Raw genomic sequence first — 21,377 nt, forward strand, 5'->3', positions numbered from 1 at the left:
TCTTACTTTAGCTCAGGTCATGATCTCACAGTTCTTAAGTTCGAGTCCTGCATTGGGTTCTTTGCTGTCAGCACAGAGTCTGCTTCAGATCTTCTGTCTCCCTCTCTCTCTCTCCCCCTTCCCTGCTCACTCACTCTCTCCCATAAATAAATATTTTAAAAAATTAAAACATAAATAAAAAATAAAAAAAACTATTTTAGGGGCACTCAGCTAGGTCAGTTGGAAGAACATGTAACTCTTGACCTTGAGGTCATGAGTTTGAGCCCCACCTGGGGTGTAAATATTACTTAAATAAATAAAACTTAAAAAAAAAACTGTTTTAGGGCACCTGGGTGGCTCAGTCAGTTGAGCATCTGACTCTTGATTTCAGCCCAGGTCATGATCCCAGGATTGTGGGATCAAGCCCCATGTTACCCCAATGGTAAGCCATTGTAAAAAATGAGATACAATGAGGAAAAGAAAAAGAAAGTAATTGCATCATTGATCAAGGAATCAAGGAGAATACATTTGTATTGAGGTGATTTGTTTCCATTGAGCTATTATAGGTTATTTAAAGCTTTTAAAACTGTCTCACCATTAAGTAGACAATAAAATGGACTAATTTTTAGATATTAAAATGATGTTTCTTATGGCTAAAACTGCAAAAATTACAACCTTTACATGTAGACCTGGCAGTTACCAAGAGTTTGATATTTTTAATAGAGATACATGTATACTGAGGGAAGTACATAGGAAATGCCAAGGAAAATTCAATTTGACCCTGAAGTTCTATTTCATTTCTTTTTAGGAACATTTAAATTAACCTTCAGAGTCTTAGATAAAAAGTGCTGGAGAATCAGTTGTAAGAATCACCATGGAGACCACACTGTGTTCTCAGGTCACATTAACAAGGTCTCTCCAGTCTGCCAAGGACGGGTTTCCTGCATCTGGCAGTGCTGTAACTAGTAGACAGGAATTATGAATTGTGTGGTTGTGAGTAACAAATATACACTGAAATTAGCTTCAGTAATGAGAGGTTAATCTAAGGGAGAAAACTGACCATTTCAAAAACCCAACATTTCATTTCATCTCCCTCAGAGTTGCTTGGCCTCTGCTTCTCTCTGTGCTTCTGGGTTTACTTGTGGCATCTCTGCTCTCCCCCCAAAAAATTATCTTGTTCTTGGCTTTGATTTGTTGTCCTTTATAGGTCTTGCCCTGACCCTTCGGTTGTATTTAGCATCTTCTGACTAATTGGCTCAGTATCTGTATTCAAAAGTCCCGAGAAAAAGAATCTGATTGGTTCAGTTTAGGTCAGGTATCTGCAGGTGGACCAATAGGCTGTAGTGGTGGTGGATGGATACCTAGTGTTTGTCTTTACAGAGGCCCTGTCCAGTTAAAGTACACATCATCTACAGTTTTGTGCAGTCTTTAGGGGATAAAGGAGTAAAGCAGGCTGTGGTGATAATAAATCCCCAGTTCCATTCTGGAATCTGTTAACAATTCATTTATACCTTCCCTTCCCCACTAATTTTAGGGAATTAAGACAGTACACACACACACACACACACACACACACACACACACACACACACACACACAGAGTGTCTGAGTTACAAAAAAAGTTGACAAAAAATAAAGGTTATATTGATCCTTCCACTTCACTTGCTACCTGAATGACAAGTCAATCAACAAATATTTATTGATTGTATTTAGTGAACTCAGCACTGTGCAGCACTGAGGCCAGGAATGAGAAGGACAAGAAGTGACATAAATGGTCTTTGATGCTCAAGGTTTTCCTAAGTTATGAGAAGTCCAAGCCCCCAAAGGAACCCCATTTCTGTTGTCTCCCAGTTGGCTCCCAGATACACAGTTTACACATACTTACTGTCTACCTGGTCATCACTGCAGTTCAATTTTTGTCACTACATCTCCAACCACACTCTTACTTCCCAGAGTTTGCCCCTTCAACAGACTTCATAGGGCAGAGAGATGCTAGAAAATTCTCTTAGGGAAATTTTTTTGGGGGAAGAAAAGACACATCATGTTTATTCATGTATTTATGGATATGTGTATTTACTTACTTATATATTTATTAGTTAAGTGGCCAGCATCTAAAAAAAAGTCAGGAGAAACTATATAACAATTTGATTTTCTTATTTCTCTTCAAATATCTGAAAATCTCCCTTTTGGGATCTGTATTTCCATATAGCACCAATTATTGGACCCAAATAGTAATCTCACTCTGTAGATAGGGCATGAGTTTCTCCACCTATCATAGTTCTTCTACTGTGTGCTGTGTTATATCCTGCCTGCACCGCCCCTCCCCCCTGCCGCTTTAGTCATTTTTATCTGCCTTTCCCTTATAGGCATTTGTGGTTGCAAATCACTTAGTTCATGAGATGTACTACATTCTTACTTTTTTCCAAATCTAATCTCTGGAGGAATTGGGAGACATCCCCACATTCAAGTATATTTTGTGGCACCACATCACACTTAAAATATTGTGAGCCAAGGCAGAGACAAGTCATTCCTATTCTTCTTTATTTTATGGACAATTCTTTGCTCACCAACTCTGACATCTGCTTCTAGAATTAAAGAAGCCCATTGTCTGCTAATGGGCTTATTCCAAATCTTAATGACAGTGTCCCTGATTTAATCATTGGTCCTGGTCACCATTTGTGCAGGAAATCTAGTGGGGGGAAAAAAGCCTCCTTGTGGCAGCACATGGAATAAAGCTCTTTCTTTACATACCTCGTCCCACAACGTAACTGTTTTTAAAAATGGTAATGTTAGGAAAAATTGTCAATTACTTGGAAAGGAACAGAAGACTGAGTTTAGTAGATCTTCTGGAGATTATCTGATTATATTAGGTTGTGTATCTTTGATCACTTTCTCCTGTGGAGGTTATTTTACATTTCCACACAGTAGAAATTAAGTTGTACAAAACTAATAGTAATGCAAATAATTCTTGTACATGGCAAGGCAAATTATTTTGTCTTGTAGATATAAAATTTATTTCTTCTTGTGGAAAAGATTACCACAAGGATTAAATTTTATTGCCCTGTAGGTTATTAACCAGTTTTGCAGCTATTAGCAAATTCTTTTCAGCATTCTTAATTGTATGTGTATGTATATATATTTAAAAACTTTCTGGGGCACCTGGGTGGCTCAGTCGGTTGAGCGTCCGACTTCAGCTCAGGTCACGATCTCACGGTCCGTGAGTTCGAGCCCCGCATCGGGCTCTGGGCTGATGATGGCCCAGAGCCTGGAGCCTGCTTCCGATTCTGTGTCTCCCTCTCTCTCTGACCCTCCCCATTCTTGCTCTGTCTCTCTCTGTCTCAAAAAATAAATAAACGCTAAAAAATTAAAAAAAAAAAAACTTTCTTAAACTGATTCTCTCATTACTAATGAGTTGAATTTTTTTTTTTTCAACGTTTATTTATTTTTGGGACAGAGAGAGACAGAGCATGAACGGGCGAGGGGCAGAGAGAGAGGGAGACACAGAATCGGAAACAGGCTCCAGGCTCTGAGCCATCAGCCCAGAGCCCGACGCGGGGCTCGAACTCACGGACCGCGATATCGTGACCTGGCTGAAGTCGGACGCTCAACCGACTGCGCCACCCAGGCGCCCCACTAATGAGTTGAATAATATCTTTCACATGTGTTCATTTTATATTTACATGACAGTAAAAAGTATTTGTTTCTTTTTGAACATTATACCATAGCAGTTAAAGACCTGATGTTTTGATTACATTTCAATAGTTCCAAATAGAAAGAAATTCAGACAGGTTACTAAATATGTTAACTTAAATTACACAAAAATTGGTGGTAATAATCTTGAGGTAAAATGGATATTTTAAGTATAGGGACTATAGTTTTTGCATGTCGTAAGCAAAATTATCTGTGGTAAAGGAATCTCCTCCAGAAGGTTTATCTGCCCTCGAAGCCTTCCTTCCACCCTTGGCTGTGTTTTTTAATTCACAAGGAGGAAAAAGAAATTTTAGAGATGGTGAAATTAGGTGATAAATAAAAAAAAAAAAGTAAGTGGAAAGTAATGAAGACAGATTCAAGAATGCTGTTTCAGTAGTGTCTTTCTGTACCTGGTCTCCTTGCAAGCCTAGAATCTTGAAAGTTTGTGTGCTACAAAGTAAAGCTGTTCCTTTTCCACTTGAGTGACCCAGTGGCTTTCTGGTTATTAAGGAAGAACACTAATTGACTACAACCCAAACACAATATTCTTTAACTGGACCGGAATTTTCTCTTCTGCAGTTTTCTCTCTGTAACATTTAGGAACAGCAATTTGGTAGCTGAGGTCAGAGCTTTAAAACATATGATTGTGTTTTCCTCAAGAGCCATTTGTCTAGTGTAATCACAAAGAAACAAAGATATTGCCATCTAGTGGTTTAATTGAAGAAATTCAGAAAAATAATTTTTCTCCTAAAACTTCCATTAATTTTTCCTTTGTGTAGCACTAAATAAAAAAGCATTCATTTTTAGAAAGCAATTATTAATATATATTTTTTTCAAATTAAGGTTCTAAATGTGGCTATTCTTTTTTTCTTTTTAGGTTATATTCCCTATTTATTAAGCTCAGTAGGATTAGGACATGAATTAGAACAGGGAAAGATCCTTTCATAATTGAAGAAAATACTTTTTTTGGGGGAGGGACAGAGAGACACAGAGCATGAACGGGGGAGGGTCAGAGAGAAAGGGAGACACAGAATCGGAAACAGGCTCCAGGCTCCGAGCCATCAGCGCAGAACCTGAGGCAGGGCTCGAACTCACGGACCGCGAGATCGTGACCTGGCTGAACGCTTAACCGACTGCGCCACCCAGGCGCCCCAAAGAAAATACATTTAAAGGCAATGTTTCACTGAAGGAATTGTTAAATACCCAAACCAAATAATAAAATCAAGTGATCAAATTAATAGTTCATATCAAATTTTAAAAAGGTACAAGATAAAATGAATAGGTATATATTATGTATGGTCTAAAGGTAGAATCTTATACCAAAATCCTTTGCTTTTATTTAATAGTTCCATTACAGCAAAACTAGCTTTTAAAGAATATTCCATTGAATAAAATATTATTTTATCATTGGCTTTGATTACAAAATAATAATTGGATTTCTAGAAAACTCTCCAATCCAAAAAGCTTTGATATTTAAACATATAAGAAGTATACTTATAAGTCCAGCAGAATTTTACTTACAATACAGATAAACAGAAAATCCACAGATATTACCATCTATTTCCTGCATTGATATATTTTTATAGTCTTATGTAAAACAGATTTGCTCTGTTGTATTAAAGAACTATTTCATTTCTAATAACACCATGGAGACAATAGTTTACAAAGATATTCTGACTCCACGTGACTGTGGTAGAGATTTTTCCAGGTTCCCCTTGAATTTTCAGATCATCACGTACCTAGTATCTCGATTAAAAAAAAAAAAAAAAAAAAAAAAACTTAAAAAAAAAATTCCAAGTATTCTGATTCCACTTTTAAAAAGCATTTTTATGCTTAGGGGACCATAATGACTTGTGCTGAATTTAGCAAAACAGAGATCCTTTCTCATCATTGGTCAAGAAAGTGACATGATGCGGGGCACCTGGGTGGCTCAGTTGGTTGAGCATCCGACTTCGACTCAGGTCATGATGTTGTGGTCTGTGAGTTCAAGCCCAGCCTCGGGCTCTGTGCTGGCAGCTCAGAGCCTGGAGCCTGCTTCTCTGTGTCTCCCTCTCTCTCTGCTCCTCCCTGCTCATGCTCATGCGTGCTTTCTCTCTCTCTCAAAAATAAATAAACACTATTTTAAAAAACTTAAGAAAGTGACATGACAGAATCTATCCCAGCCTGGGACAACTAAAGGATGTCTTTTTATGATATCTTCTGTGGTAGATATAAAAGTCCAGAGGAGAGACAATAAAGTAGACAGAGGGACAGATACAGTTTATAAACCCTGTATAAAATGATAAAACTTCTATTCTGAAAAGGGTTCCATGGCTATGATGACCATGCCACCCCTGGGCAGTGTACAAGAGGTAAGAAGGATGGGGTATAACTGTGCATACTCATCCTCATTGAAGTAGCCTCTCCCCCAGTTGTTGTCAAGGGTTCAGGTAACTACAGATCCTGCTGTCATTGTTATGGAAAATAAGAATAGATTCAAATTTTGGATTAAGATTTGTCATCTAGTAAAAAGGTTGTGTGCAGGAAGAACATTATGTGGGCACAGACACAAGACGGAAAGAAGAAAATTGACAATGGGTTTCCTTTAGGTACATTAAGTTGCTAGACAAGCCAATCAACGCAAAAAACAGCAACGCTAAACTTAAAGAGCGATTTGTAAAGTGTGCTGATAATTTCTTTCAAAACAGGTCATAGTATTTCTTCAGAGGAAATAAAACATAAGTGTCTATCAGTTTGTAGAAATGTCTACCTTTTCTCTATATAATATGTAGATCTATTTTTATAGGAGTTAATTTTTCTCCAAGATCTTATTAAAAATAGAGATCCTTTCCTTTCTTCTTTCAAATACTGAATAGAATCTATGAGATTGGGGCTCAGTCTTCTCTATTTTTAACAAGCTCTCCAGGTCTTTTTAGTATATTAAAGTTTGAGAAACATTCTTCTAGACTTCATTAACAAAACCATTGAGACTAAATACTTTTCATGGAAAAAGTTTAAAGACAAAGGTAAAAAAGTGGAATACCAGGTCAAACTTTTTTTTTCTTTTTCCTTTTCTTTTTTTTTTAATTTTTTTTTCAACGTTTATTTATTTTTGGGACAGAAAGAGACAGAGCATGAACGGGGGAGGGGCAGAGAGAGAGGGAGACACAGAATCCGAAACAGGCTCCAGGCTCCGAGCCATCAGCCCACAGCACGACGCGGGGCTCGAACTCACGGACCTGAACTCACGGCTCGAACTCAGGATCGTGACCTGGCTGAAGTCGGATGCTTAACCGACTGCGCCACCCAGGCGCCCCACCAGGTCAAATTTAATAGTCACTTAGCTGGAGGACTGGAAGATCACCAATGAGATTTCCAATTTCCAACATCATCAGCAAAGGGACTAATTTTAAAATGAGACTTATTACCATAGGGGGCAGCCTGATAAAAATGTCTGTGAAAGGATAGACATACTCAAAACTTAAACACTTGTATTAATTCAAGAGTTACTTATTGAATATCAACTACATGTTAGGTGCTATGTTAGGTACTAGGATTGGAGAGAAAAAAGTTGTTCTCCTTAGAAAGCTCTTCATATAATAAAATGATTATTAGACTTCAGTGGGAATACAAATTACCTTGGGTACGTGTTAAGAATGCAGATGGTCAGTATGTGATCATGAAGAATACCGGTCTAATTTGTAAAAAGAAAGTAAATAGACATTTATAATGTAAGTGGTAAGTTTTAACAGATATACAGATATATTATTTGATCACTGATGCAAGCCAACATTGAGAGGTAAATATCCTTGAATTCCTGAATGAAAACCAGTAGTTTTCTAGATGATGAAAGGTAGGGAAGAGCATGGAACATGGCATTGAACAGTGAGAAAGTGTGGTGTATATCAGGCATTAAAGACGGTTTGTTTCGATCTGGAATTTAAAAGTTGAGAGTGAGGCATCATGGACATGGGAATGGAGAAGTAAACTAGATTATGAAGAATCCTGTATCGTAGAGTTTTCATTTCACCCAGAAAAAAGTGGTGAATCTCTGAGGTATTTGAAGTAGTGAAGTAGAGGATGACTGCATCAGGGCTGGGTTTAAGGGAAAGCATTCTCATAGTAGCTAATGAATGGGTTGAGTGGGGGTCAGCATGAAGCAACAAAGACTGGCAGGAAGGCTAGTTAGAAGACTGCCATGATAATTCAAGCAAGAAGTTTGAAATGCCTGCTTTCAGATAGTGCTGCTGGGATGGAGAAGAGAGAAGGGAAGTATTGTTAAAGTAATTAAATTCATGGAATATGGAGAAAAGGTGGGGGATGGGAAGAAGAAAGTAATGTGAAGGATGACTCTGGGTTTCTGGTTTGAATCTACTCATTTCATTTCCTTGGTAATGGTATTTCCTCTTTCCAGTTGGGAAGACATTTCTTTTGCCATCTCAGTAATTAGTATTTTGTACTTTAAGCAGCTATATCCTTTCTTCAGTGCTTATTATGGTTCCAAATGCCACTATGACAAACATATCTCACTATAGAAGATGCTGCCAATGCTATGCTCACATTCCCCAAGCCCCTCCAGAAATCATGTGGAGTCTTTGCGGACAGTTCCTGTGAAAACCAAATGCTTCTTACTTCAAGCTGTGGTGAGGGCTTCTGTGTGAGGGCTTTCTCTGTGCCCTGCAGTGTGTCTGACTTGTGCTCAGGGTAAGCCAGAAGTATCCATGAAGTAATAACCCAGGAGCAACCCTCAACCAGTGAGGAATGGAGATTGGGGTTAACTACTCATCCTAGCTTTCTAGCACTGTGATGGATTATCCCCAGTAGGATTCCCTTCCCTGTCTAACTTTGTCACACCCTCACCATGTTTCTGGAATCACCTCCCAAATAAACTATTTGAATCCAAATCCTTTGGATTTGCTTTGGGGAAAACCCAAATTTAGTTACTCAGATCTGATAACACAATTTTATATATCTGCACCATTTTATATATGTGCAAACTAATGTTTGGAGGGGTTAAATAAATTGCCCACATCACTTAGCTCCTGGATTCAAATCCAAAGCCTTTGGTTTCAATATTATGCAATAGCGCCAGTCTCAAATTCTAAGATGTGAACCAGGCATCACCAACTGCGGAATGAAAGCCAGAGATAGTCTGTCAAGCTCTTTTACACAACATTGAAACTGACCATTATTTTCAGATTCCAATCTTTATTATTATAAAGCCTGAGCCTGAGCCTTGCCTGCCAGCATGTTTCCTTTCCCTTACTGAATATGGTAGTCATGTAGAATTTAGAAGCTGGGCAAATCACTCTTGAATGAGATGAAATGCAACGGCATAATGGCAGAGAGTGGTATGATAGATCAATTACTCTTTTTTTCTTAAGATTTTATTTTTAAGTAATCTCTACACCCAATCTGGTGCTAAAATTTATAATCCCAAGACAGAGAGTCGCATGCTCCACCAACTGAGCCAGCCCAGGTGCCCCTAGATCAACTACTCTTAACACTTTGCTCAAGTTGTCAGGTTCTCTGAGTACTTTTATGGTTTAATTCCTGGTTAAGAATTTAAATTTTAAATGAGTGATGAAAGGAATTAAATTTTAAATGAGTGATGAGGTCATTAAAAATAATATATCTAGAACTCAGCTACAGCTCATATTTTCCTCTCCTTCCTTATAATGTAAATAACTCACATCGAAGGGAAGTATCAAAGAAGGACATGCAAAATCAGAAGGTCTAATCTCAATTCCTTCACCAATTAGCTATGTGCCATTAAGCAAATCACCCAACTTCTCAAAATCTTTGTTGTCATCTATGAGAAGAAGGCTCTTTCAAGCAATCTGATCTGCAGGCTCCTTTCTAGTATTAGCATTTCTATGGTTCTATCCAATTCCTGAGTTAGAGTTGCTTGGATGAAGGAGCATGAGCTTCACATATACTAGCCTGCTTTCCCACTCCCTGCACATATTTTGCACTTTCCCAAATTCATGCCTTTCTCCTTTGATTTTTTTCTATCTCTAATGATTTCTCTTCTCATAAAATTTCAACCCAACTTTTAAAATTCTTGGGGCGCCTGGGTGGCGCAGTCGGTTAAGCGTCCGACTTCAGCCAGGTCACGATCTCGCGGTCCGGGAGTTCGAGCCCCGCGTCAGGCTCTGGGCTGATGGCTCAGAGCCTGGAGCCTGTTTCCGATTCTGTGTCTCCCTCTCTCTCTGCCCCTCCCCCGTTCATGCTCTGTCTCTCTCTGTCGCAAAAATAAATAAATGTTGAAAAAAAAAATTAAAAAAAAAATAATAAAATAAAATTCTTTGCCTTAATGACTGCAGAAATAATTGTGCCCTCCTCAGAATTCCTGAGCATTTATTATCACACCACTCATTCATATGGCACTTAGCACTTACAGCAAAAGAAAACTCTGCACAAGACATTGCAATAGGCACAGAATACAGGATTAATTGCTATAGAAGTGGTTTTGACTGTAGTTCTCAACATGTGGTGGACAAATCACATGGGGTTCTATGACTATTTCTTTCTCTTTTACTGATCAGACCCACACTAGTATGTCATAATACTCCAGGTTGAATATAATTAGTATATAAATGAACTCAAATACTTACACAGGCCATAATTCACAAAATGAAGCAGTGCCTTTGCCATAAAGTAATGAGTTCAGAGGACTCTGACAAAAAGGAGAGCTCAGGTCCCACAGAAAGGGGGCAGCAATGCCTTGGTTGTGAAGGGGTGCAGCATCTGTGACACTAAAATGTTTGCTTCTTTAAGAGAAGTCAGAAGTCAAGAGTTTTTGTTCTTTGTTCATGGTTTTTAAATTTTTCAGTTTTTTAAAAAATTTTTGAGAGGGAGAGCGCACATGTGAGGGGTGGGGAGGGGTAGACAGGGAGGAGGGAGATAATGCCGAGCAGGCTTCACGTTGTCAGTGCATGGATAGCTAACAAGGTTCCGTCCCACAAATCGTGAGATCATGACCTGAGCCGAAACCAAGAACTGGACACTTAACCAACTGAGCCACCCAGGAGCTCCATCTTTGTTCACAGTTTTTAAATGTCAAAAACAAAATCAAACATTTAAGTTTATCTCCTGTAGGTCTTATTTAGCTGGTAAGAGGTCTCTGGTCTCTGCTCATCTATTTCTCAGCCCACTACAGCGTGGCTTTTTCAGTGAAATTACTCTCCCAAAAGGTACCAGTTACCAGCTTTGTGACCCAAACAAGTAATTTAACTTGTCCCTGAACCAGTCTTTTGCCTACATCACAGGATGTATGAGCAGTAAGTGAGAAAATATCTATAAGACATAGCACACAGAAATATGCACAAAGCAGTCCATGCATGTTTGTTCCTGCTATGCTTGAACCACACTGCAATCTGGCTTCCTCCATCAACATGGTACAGCTTTAAACACCTGTGTGCCTCTTTCTCTCTGCCAGTGCACACTCCTCTCCCCTCACTCTCTGAGTTTTAACTCTTTGAAGAAAGTGCCTTCTCAAGCTGTGTGTAGATTTCTTGATGGTAAAACTATCCTAGCTTTCTCCCCACATTTAAGCATATTTTTAAAACATTAAAAATATTTTAAAAATCGTTTTAAAATATTAAAAAATATATTTTTATTCTTGGGGTGCCTGGGTGTCTCAGTTGGTTAAGTGACTGACTTCAGCTCAGGTTATGATCTTGCAGTTCACGAGTTCAAACCCCGTGTCAGGCTCTGTGCTGACAGCTCAGAGCCTGGAGCCTGCTTTGGATTCTGTCTCTCTCTGTCTCTCTGCCTCTCCCCCACTTGTACTCTCTTTCTGTCTCAAAAATAAATAAAACATTAAAAAAAATATATGCATATATATATATATTATTCTAGAAAATTTCAATCACATACAAACATAGAAAGAAGAGTATAATCAACCCCTCAATACACATCCATCCTCAACAATTTTCGACATATGGCCAATTTTGTTTCATCCACACCCTTACCAAATCCCTGCCCTCCCACCATTGCACACAGAGTGGATTATTTGAAGCCAACTCTAAATATAACATCATCTCACTTGTAAATACTTCAAAGTTTATACAGTTTTGTAAGGAATGTGTAGGAAACAGAATGGTCTGTGTAAAGATTCTTAAGGGTGATGGGGGAAGGGAAGGGCAAGGAGGATGGGACACACAAGTAATATGTATTCCTAAAAGATAGGGATTCTGCTCTTTTCAAGTAGAAAATCTCTGAGCCAATACTAAGTAGCTGAACAAAAAACATCTATGGGCAAAATCTGGTCATAAGGCCATAAATTTGCAACCTTATCTATAAATAATAGCTGTGGAGAAGGACAAATAGAAAGGGTTGGATTCATAATAGAGTCAGGTTAAAGGAAGAAATTCTTCCTCCTTTGTTGCATCCACACGACTCCTGAAACAGAATGCTATGGGCACCAGTGACAGTCGCAACAAAGTTTATTACAATGAGAGGCAAGGCCGACCGATCGGGACCAACACTCTTGATAAGAGTGTGGCTCCGAACAGCCGGGGTACAGAGTTTTTAAAGCCAATCACATCGTTTTATCATTATCTGGAACAGAACAGAGAAACAGTTCCCAGATGAGTTAGAAACAGTTGCCAGATGAGTCAGAAACAGTTATCGAATGAGGTGATGATTTTGGACTTTCTGCCGCTAAGTTGCAACCAGTGGATCTCCTTGACCTTGTCTCTGATGCTCTTTTTTTGAGCTTTTGTTTCCTTCATTGGTAAAGCCTGATTCACAAGAGTATGAAGTATGATTTACAAGAGTAAAAAGCAAGGCTGTTATCTTTTGACCTTCAGTGTCAGAACAAAGTTGTTATCTTTCAAGCTAAGCATTAGCCCTACACTACAATTTAACCCTTACACCATTACCAGGTAAATCTGTGAGTTTAGGGAGTTTTCTACCTTGTATTTCTCATAGTTAGAAGAAAATTTCAAAATGCATTTTGCATAAATCTTGATTGACAATGGAATTGCTGACTATTTTATCACATTTGTCTCTAAAGATTTCATTTTATTAGCCATCTATTATACTTCCATCCAGGTTACTTCAGCTTAAAATAGATCACTAGTCTTTCGCAGCTATTTAGTAACTAAGAGCAATGAATTAAATTCATACAACAGTTCAGAAAAGTTCACATCACCATCAGTTCAGAACATCTGATTCATCAAGTATAGATTATTTAAAAAGAATGACCAGAAATTAAGTATCACAAATAAGATTTTTTATTTGTCACCATTAAATGTCTGAATTTTAAACAGATTCTTGGGCTGGTGGCTCATATCCATCAGCTTGTTCAACTTTAGCACCAGTCTCACTCCCAGTAGCTTTTCCAGAACTACTACCTTCATCATGAAGCTCCATGAGCTTTCCCAATTCAAAGTTAGGTTTTGTCAGCATTTTTACTTTTCTAATGAAGACATCATGGAATGGATAAATAGACTGACAAATCTTTTCTATGTCATTCCCGATGCTGTCTGGAATCAATTTATTGACCACTTTTTTCAAGTCATTTGTCTGCACCTCTTGGGTCATGATTTCCATCATCTTTTTCCAAATTTGGTGGATTTGTTGGTGGTGAGCATAACAGGTCTTCCAAATCCGAATGTTGCGTTTAGTAGTAAAAGCAACACAAAAGAGATGAAGCAAATAACCATTGGCAGTCTTGACATTAACAGGAGCTTCAATCATGATCTGACATTTTTTGACCATGGGGCACATTTTGTCATGGGTAAGATCCATGCCACAGAAATTAGGCAGTTTTTGCCTTGAACATCTTCAGTAATTAGCTTGAACTTTCTTTTTTTTTTTTTTTTTTTTTAATTTTTTTTTTCCAACGTTTATTTTATTTATTTTTGGGACAGAGAGAGACAGAGCATGAACGGGGGAGGAGCAGAGAGAGAGGGAGACACAGAATCGGAAACAGGCTCCAGGCTCTGAGCCATCAGCTCAGAGCCCGACGTGGGGCTCGAACTCATGGACCGTGAGATCGTGACCTGGTTGAAGTCGGACGCTTAACCGACTGCGCCACCCAGCCGCCCCAAGCTTGAACTTTCTAAATGCAACTTCATCATTCTGCAGATCAGCAAGGCTCACTTCGAAAACATGACCCTTAAGGTCATCGGATGCGATTTTGGTTGCTTGAGTTCTTGTGACTAGTGTTTTTCTGATATTTCTTATATTAAACATAGCTGGCACTTTTACATCACACCAACCTTTCTTTGAAAATGGATCAACCACTTTCTTCTTGGCTCCTTTTTTGCTGCCTTTCATAAGGCGCTTGGTTCTTGCTGACAACCAGGGAGCCAAAAGTGCTATGTCTATTTTAAATTCATCCGATCTGGCTTTGGACATCAACATTCCATTAAATGTGCCCTTGTTGAAGTTACCAATTTTTCCAAGTCCAACTTAGTTGACTACTTCTTCTTACTCGGTTTCCGGCACAGCATTTTCTCCTGGTTTTCCTTCTACCACACTGGCAATACCATTTTTCATGTCCAGGATTTGGTCTTGCACTTTATTTTTGTTTACACACACTTTTCCTAGTTGATTTTATCTGGTTAAGTGGCTTTAACTGCCATTTAAATACTGATGGCTCTTAAATATATTCCTAGGCTTCACTTTTCTTTGAAGCTTCACACACCCACACACATGTTTACACATACATACATTCTAGAATAACTTTTATTAATATAAAGGATATGTTGCACAAACGTAAATAATAAAATAGATAATATTCCTTGTTGTAAATTCCATATGGCGTTTCAGTTTTTGCAGAATTCTTTCATTGATTTTTGCTAAACTTTTGTATCTGTATTTAACTTATGGTTGCAACTGATGAGTAAGCGAAGATACAATATGAATGTTGGCTAATTCTTTTTTTTTTTTTTTTTTTTACATTTTTTTTTTTTATTTATTTTTTTGGGACAGAGAGAGACAGAGCATGAACGGGGGAGGGGCAGAGAGAGAGGGAGACACAGAATTGGAAACAGGCTCCAGGCTCTGAGCCATCAGCCCAGAGCCCGACGCGGGGCTCGAACTCACGGACCGCGAGATCGTGACCTGGCTGAAGTCGGATGCTTAACCGACTGCGCCACCCAGGCGCCCCTGGCTAATTCTTTTCATTATGCCAATAAGTGAGATGACAGCTCCAGTATTCCATGGATACTAGAATTCCCTCTGTTCCTGGATTATGCCAAGCTTATTTCTATTTCAGGTCTTTTGCATTTCCTCTTCCTCTTCTCTTCTTCAGTTCTTTACAAGACTGTTTTTTTATTCCAGCTCAAGTGTCACAGAGAGGTTTTCCCTGACCGCCTTAACCAAGAAGCTTTTCTTACTTCAGCCACTCTCTATCCCACTGTTTTCCTTTATATTCTTCATAGGGATTCTGCAGTGATCAGTTCTTAAAAAGCAAAGTTTGTATCTATATGTACTTACTTATTTGAGTGAATGATTCATGCTTATGGCAAAAAAATTCCAAAGAGTGAAAAAAATCTATCCAGGGATTTCCATTCCAGGAAGATTGAGTAGATGCACTTTCCCAATTTATAACTAAAAATTCTAGGCATAATATAAAAAGCAAACATATGAGAAAGCATATCAGCTAAAGACTTCAAGATCCAATGAACAAACAACATGGTGATGAGTTCCCTGGGTATTCTTTTTTCTGAATATATCCCAGAATTGGTGCTAGAGAAGCCAGAAAGCCTGGAAATACCAATGGGCACCTACAGAAAAGGGCCCAGCAAAAACTGCTCCTTTGAGCCAAAGGACCAGGAAAATGGCAGCCGACAAAGGCAGAAAGCTTTTGGGAAATAACCAATTTACTATAGAAGAAGCTATGGCCCCACCCCCATCCCTGCCAGCAAAGACCAAGTGGAGCCTAGACTTTATCCAATTATAGCTTTATCCTCCTAAAGGCTGCTCTCTCAATAGACAAAATTTGTTAAGATACCCAATGATATAGTTGTCCTCACTTCCTTGGACCCCTCAAAATCACCCAACCCAAGCCGAGTCTTTTCTCATACTCTCTTTTTAAGAGAGTACCCTCATGATGTTTGAAGGAAGAAAAAAAAAATAAACAATTAAACGTGGTTCAACTACAGGTATTTTTGGTACTTTTTGGCTGAAGAGGATTAATATTGTAAAGTAGCTGCAATCTCCATTAGTATTATTGTTGTTGTTGTCGTTATTTCAAATTCAAATTGATCATATGTTATGTACACTTCTCTGTACTTTTTTTCTCATTTAATGATGCATTCCAAAAATAGTACATGATAGTATCTATAGGTATGTTTTATTCTTTTTAACAGGTTTATAATAATTCCATGCTATGGATGTAAACTAATGTATTTAAACTGTCATCTGGGGGTGCCTGGGTGGCTCAGTCTGTTGAACATCCGACTTCGGCTCAGGTCATAATCTCGCAGTTCATGAGTTTGAGCCCCGCATCAGGCTCTGTGCTGACAGCTCAGAGCCTGGACCTACTTTGGATTCTGTCTCCCTCCCTCTCTGCCCCTCCCCCCACTCACACTCTGTCTCTCTCTCAAAAATAAATAAACATTAAAAAAATAAATAAACTGTCATCTGTTCATGGACAGTTAGTATTTTTCAAATCTTTCTCTCTTCCTTTTTTTTTGAAAGACAACTTTTATTACTTTTATGTACAGAAGATTCAATAGCATACACTTAGCCCAGTTTGGTGGCCAGTTTTAGCTTTTGCCTTTTCCAGCTTGGCAATGCAAGCCACTGACTTTGGACCCAGGACACTGCCTCCCCATTGACAGCAGATCTCATCATATCTGTTGTCATAATTGGTCCTGATCGCTTCCACCAGCTTAGCCAGATCTCCTTTGTATTCAGAGTTAACCTGTGTGAAGATGACAGTGGTGCAGGTCTTCCTGTGGACCAGATACCCCAGCCTGGCCTTCCCCTTGATAATACAGTAGGGAACCCCCAACTTACAATATAGGGCAGGCGGGAAGACAGCCATCTCCATGGGATCCACATCATGTGCAATCACTACCAGTTGAGCCTTCTTGTTTTCCACCAAGCTGGTGACAGAATTAGCCCCTAGAACACACAACCAGCTTGCATCAGGACTACACGAGGGATGCTTGGTTCACAAAAGGAGCTCTACTATGGGCCCAGCTATGACTCAGGGTTAATAAGCTTGAATTTTACTCTTCACAGTGATTCCATGTGAACCAATCTTTTTCTTTTATAAGCTGTAATGAATAGCTTTGCACATACTTTATGTACAAGTACACCTACAGAGTAATTTTTTGAGAAGTAGAAGTGCTTCTCAAGTGTATGTGGATTTAAAATTTTGATACATGTGATCTCCAAAGTTCACCAAAAAGGTTGCCCTAAATTATCTATCAACAATGTTTAGGGAAACCCTGCTCATTCTCCATAGTAAGTTTGTAATTCCAAACTTAGATCTTTGCAAATGTAACAAGTGAAAATTTGTATCTCACTGCAGTGTAAGCACTGACCTTATTTTTAAAGAAGCTGAACAAGTCATATGTTTATAAGCTATTTGTAGATCTTTTTACATGAGCTGTCTTCTCATATACAGATGATGCTTGAACAACACAGGAGTTAGAGGCACCACCATCCCTCCCACTCCCATGCAGGCAAAAATCGGTGTTTAACTATTGGCTCCCCCAAAACTTAACTACTAATCACCTTCTGTTGTCCAGAAACTTTATCAATATAAACTATCTATTAACACATACTTTATATTATATGTATTATATACTGTATTCTTATAATAAAGTAAGCCAGAGAAAAGAAAATGTTATTAAAAAACCATAAGGAACAGAAAATACATTTAAGGTATGTACTGTATTTATTTTTAAAAAATCCACACAAAAGTGGACCCCAGAGTTCAAACCTGTGTTATTCAAGGGTCAATAGTATTCTAGATTCTGTTATAATATAGAAACATAGTATATATTACATAATTCATAACATATAGTACATTAACATTAAAACATATAACATGTTATACAACATGAAATCTTTGATTTTCTTATTGTACATAGTATTTTATAGTCTGTGGAATTTCCACCTGCAGAGTTTATGTATTTCCTTAGCCTATTTTATGAAAACTATTATTGTGATTTTTAGCTTCTTTTATCTACATTCACAAATTTACCTTTAATATTCAGATATTGACTGGTTTAAGCTTTAAAGATAACTTTTTCAGTGTTTCCTTTCTCTTCTAGTTAGCAGTTCCCACATTTTGTTCTTCAGTCAAAATACTTTTTCCTTTTTGTTTAATAGCCTAATTCATTCTCCCTCCCTCTCTGTTTTCCTTCTCCCCCTCCTCTCTTTCTCTTCATATCTAAGCTGTTGCCACAGTAATCACTTATATAATTAGATGCCCCGATTCTGGGAGGAAGAAGAATTTTTCAGGAACATTATGATTTATTAAAGGAACCATTATTTCCTTCTTGCTCTTGATGTTGTCTGCTTATAGTATGTAGGTGGTAGCTAAAAATAAACCTATTAATTTTCACCTCTACATTGTATTCAGGAGCATGTTTAGTGCCTCATTACTAATGAGAATTCATCAAAAAAAAAAAAAACAAACCCAAATCCTTTGTTTTTGACTGTTGTGATAAGGACACTATTTGTATTCAAAGGCATCCTATGAATCTATAAACATGAATATCTAAATACAACATGTTTGATTTTAAAAAATATAAGGCCAGACAAAGAGGTTATGAAAATTCATCTTTAACCAAAGCTTGCAAAAGCTGGTTACCAGACCATGGCCACCTACTAAATATTTTGATTTGAAGAATAGACCTGAGATTAATAAAGCATCTTCAGTTTTATGCAGTGCTTCATAGGAAAGCTATCAATCCATAAAAGGAACTCAAAAGGCTAGAGAGCTTACTTTTTAGGTGGAAAGCAGCCTCTTAATAAGGACTTATAGACTCTACTTCATTTTCATTATATTTCTAGCATATTTTTGTTTTGAATATTTTGCTCTTTCCTGTTAGCAGTATTGCAGTCTACCTGTGTTCACTTCTGGAAGCAGGAAGTGTGGATAATCCTAGCCCTAAATGCGACTATAAGCACTATAAAGAATAAAAGGAGTGTAAGGTCCTTAGCTCTGAGCACAGGAGGTATTGCTCAGAGGCCAATGCTTTGGAACCCACTCTGGCCCTTCTACACTGCATTCCACATGAGGTGAAGAGTTCCAGGCACCTTAGGAAATATATCCACCTGAAGGATAGCAAAATACGCTACCACAAAATATGCCTTTTTTTTTTTAAATTTTTTTTTTAACATTTATTTATTTTTGAGACAGAGAGAGACAGAGCATGAACGGGGGAGGGTCAGAGAGAGGGAGACACAGAATCGGAAGCAGGCTCCAGGCTCTGAGCCATCAGCCCAGAGCCCGACACGGGGCTCGAACTCACGGACCGCGAGATCATGACCTGAGCCGAACTCGGACGCTCAACCAACTGAGCCACCCAGGCGCCCCCAAAATATGCCTTTTTGACATAAAAAGTATTTTGAAGTGAACGCAACTAAGAAGAAACTAAGAAGAACTAAGGGTTCTCTCTACCCTACCCCTTTTCTGCCTAAAGGCAGGATACAAATTCTCCTTTTACCAGAAAAAGACTCTTATTAGCTCAGAGATGGCATTAAAGGAATCTGCAAACAAACCTTATTCCATTAGTTTCCTTCCATATATTCACCTGCCCGCAGTTTGCTGCCATTGGAAGCCTAAATTTGCTTTCCACTCTCCTGTCACAAATTTACTGTTCTTTGTTGAAGATGCCATATAAGCTGGAATTTTTTTTTCATGTTTAACAATCTTTAATTCAAATATGAAAGTTCAATACAAGCCATTTGTAGGGCTTGGGACTTGTTCTTTTAAAAACAAGAATGGAGGAATGCAACAAAATGATCCTTCCACTTTTTTCTGCAGAAACTTTCGAGGAAAGGATAGATCATAGGGCTATAAAGATCCATTTAGTCATACCCACTTTCTCCCCCTACCAAGTCTTTCACCCGTTCCATAATAAGCTGGAATTCTAAGTCACCTCTCTGAGTTACTCGTTTTTCCCTGGGTATCATCCACATATAGAAGAGGTAAACGTGTTAATAAAGTTCTGTTTGATTTTCTCTTGTTAATCTGTCTTTTATTACAGTGATCTCAGACAAGAACTCAGAAAGGTAGAGGAAAATTATTTTTCTTCCCTTATAGACCCAAAGCTCATATACTCCTTCTAGACCAAGCTCCAGATACTTGGGACCTCAGAATTCCCCACCTAAATGTCTCTAAGCCTCCCTTTAGGGCTTTTGCATAGCAAGGACAATGCCATTGGAGTACACAGCCCAAGCCTAAAAGTGGCCAGATGGCTGCTATTTGCCAAAAATAGGAGTGGAGCTTGGATTTTCAAGCTGGCGTATCCATCCATATACACTGGAGGCCCCTCCTGGTATGGGACAGAGCTGCAGGAAGAAAGAAAAGTTTGACTTGGTCTGGCTCTTCCAACATTCCCAGGATTCAATGTGGAACACCAAGAATTCAGAATTCTAATTTCAAACCTAAACTTCAGTCATTATGAAGCTATATTTGTCAAAGTAGGAGGACAGAACATATTTTATTTAACAGCTTATTAGCTTGATTTATAACTTTAAAATATTTATACATAAGGTATATGACACCTCATTTGCACTAGCCCCTACAGATGTTAAGGAAGTGCCTAGGTTCCTTATCCTTCACTGGGTTTTTTATTCTGACTCCAGATGATTCTATTTTTCAAGCTCTTTGTGGAGGGTAATTTCCAGCAACTGTTTTTTTTTTTTTTTTTTTAACATTCATTTATTTTTGAGACAGAGAGACAGAGAGAGACAGAGCATGAGCGGGGGTGGGGAGTGCAGAGAGAGAAGGAGACAGAATCCGAAGCAGGCTCCAGGCTCTGAGCTGTCAGCACAGAGCCCAATGCGGGGTTCGAACTCACAAACTGAGAGATCATGACCTGAGCCAAAGTCGGACACTTAACCAACTGAGCCACCCAGGAACCCCTTAATTTTTTTTTAATGTTTATTTATTTTTGAGACAGACAGACAGACAGACAGACACACACACACACACACACACACACACACACACACACACACACACACAACGTGAGTGGGGGAGGGGCAAAGAGAGAGGAAGACACAGAATATGAAGCAGGCTCCTGGCTCCAAGCTGTCACCACAGAGTTTGATACGGGGCTCGAAACCACAAACCGTGACATCATGACCTGAGCCTAAGTCTGATGCTGAACGGACTGAGGCACTCAGGCACCCCTCTACTCCTTTTTAAAGGGGAACTAACATTTATTGATTGTCATATGTGAATACTTTATATACATCAGCTAATTTAATCTTCATAACAACTCTGTGAGTGGAATCCCTATCATAGGGATGAGGAAACTCAAAAGGTAATGTTGCCGAGATTTCAAATCTAATGAAACAGCTGACTGGCTTCATCAAGCCCTCTACTTTACCTCCAGTCATCCTTTCCTCCCAGCTCTTGACTTTTATTGGATGTCCTTACTTCGTATTTTCCTAAGGAGGTGGAGAGAAAGTCTGTGAAAGACTAAATTATCTTCTATTTCACATTTAGTTCCTTCACCCTACTTTTCTTTATCTTTCTTCTCTTTAAATAATTCTCCACCTTTGACACCAAGATA

The 21,377-nt window shown here is 38.5% G+C and overlaps 2 protein-coding genes and 1 non-coding gene across 3 annotated transcripts in view; all 3 read right to left on the reverse strand.

The window, feature by feature from the left end:
• Nucleotides 1-21,377, reverse strand: part of POLR3G (RNA polymerase III subunit G) — a 106,506-nt gene that overhangs the window by 75,284 nt on the left and 9,845 nt on the right. The gene's annotated exons all lie outside the window — the stretch shown is intronic.
• On the reverse strand, nucleotides 12,868-14,539 carry LOC112860314 (small ribosomal subunit protein eS1-like). The gene is given in 3 exon segments (XM_086696864.1): nucleotides 12,868-13,421; nucleotides 13,424-13,464; nucleotides 13,718-14,539. Coding segments are annotated over 3 exon segments (852 nt in total). The 5' UTR covers nucleotides 14,026-14,539; the 3' UTR covers nucleotides 12,868-12,918.
• LOC147584285 (small nucleolar RNA SNORD36) lies at nucleotides 16,817-16,885 on the reverse strand. The gene has a single exon (XR_015241356.1). It is a non-coding gene; the product is annotated as a small nucleolar RNA SNORD36 (small nucleolar RNA).

Source organism: Puma concolor, chromosome A1 (genome assembly GCF_028749965.1).
Source record: "Puma concolor isolate L17-30 chromosome A1, mPumCon1.1.hap2, whole genome shotgun sequence".
NCBI classification, from domain to species: domain Eukaryota; kingdom Metazoa; phylum Chordata; class Mammalia; order Carnivora; family Felidae; genus Puma; species Puma concolor.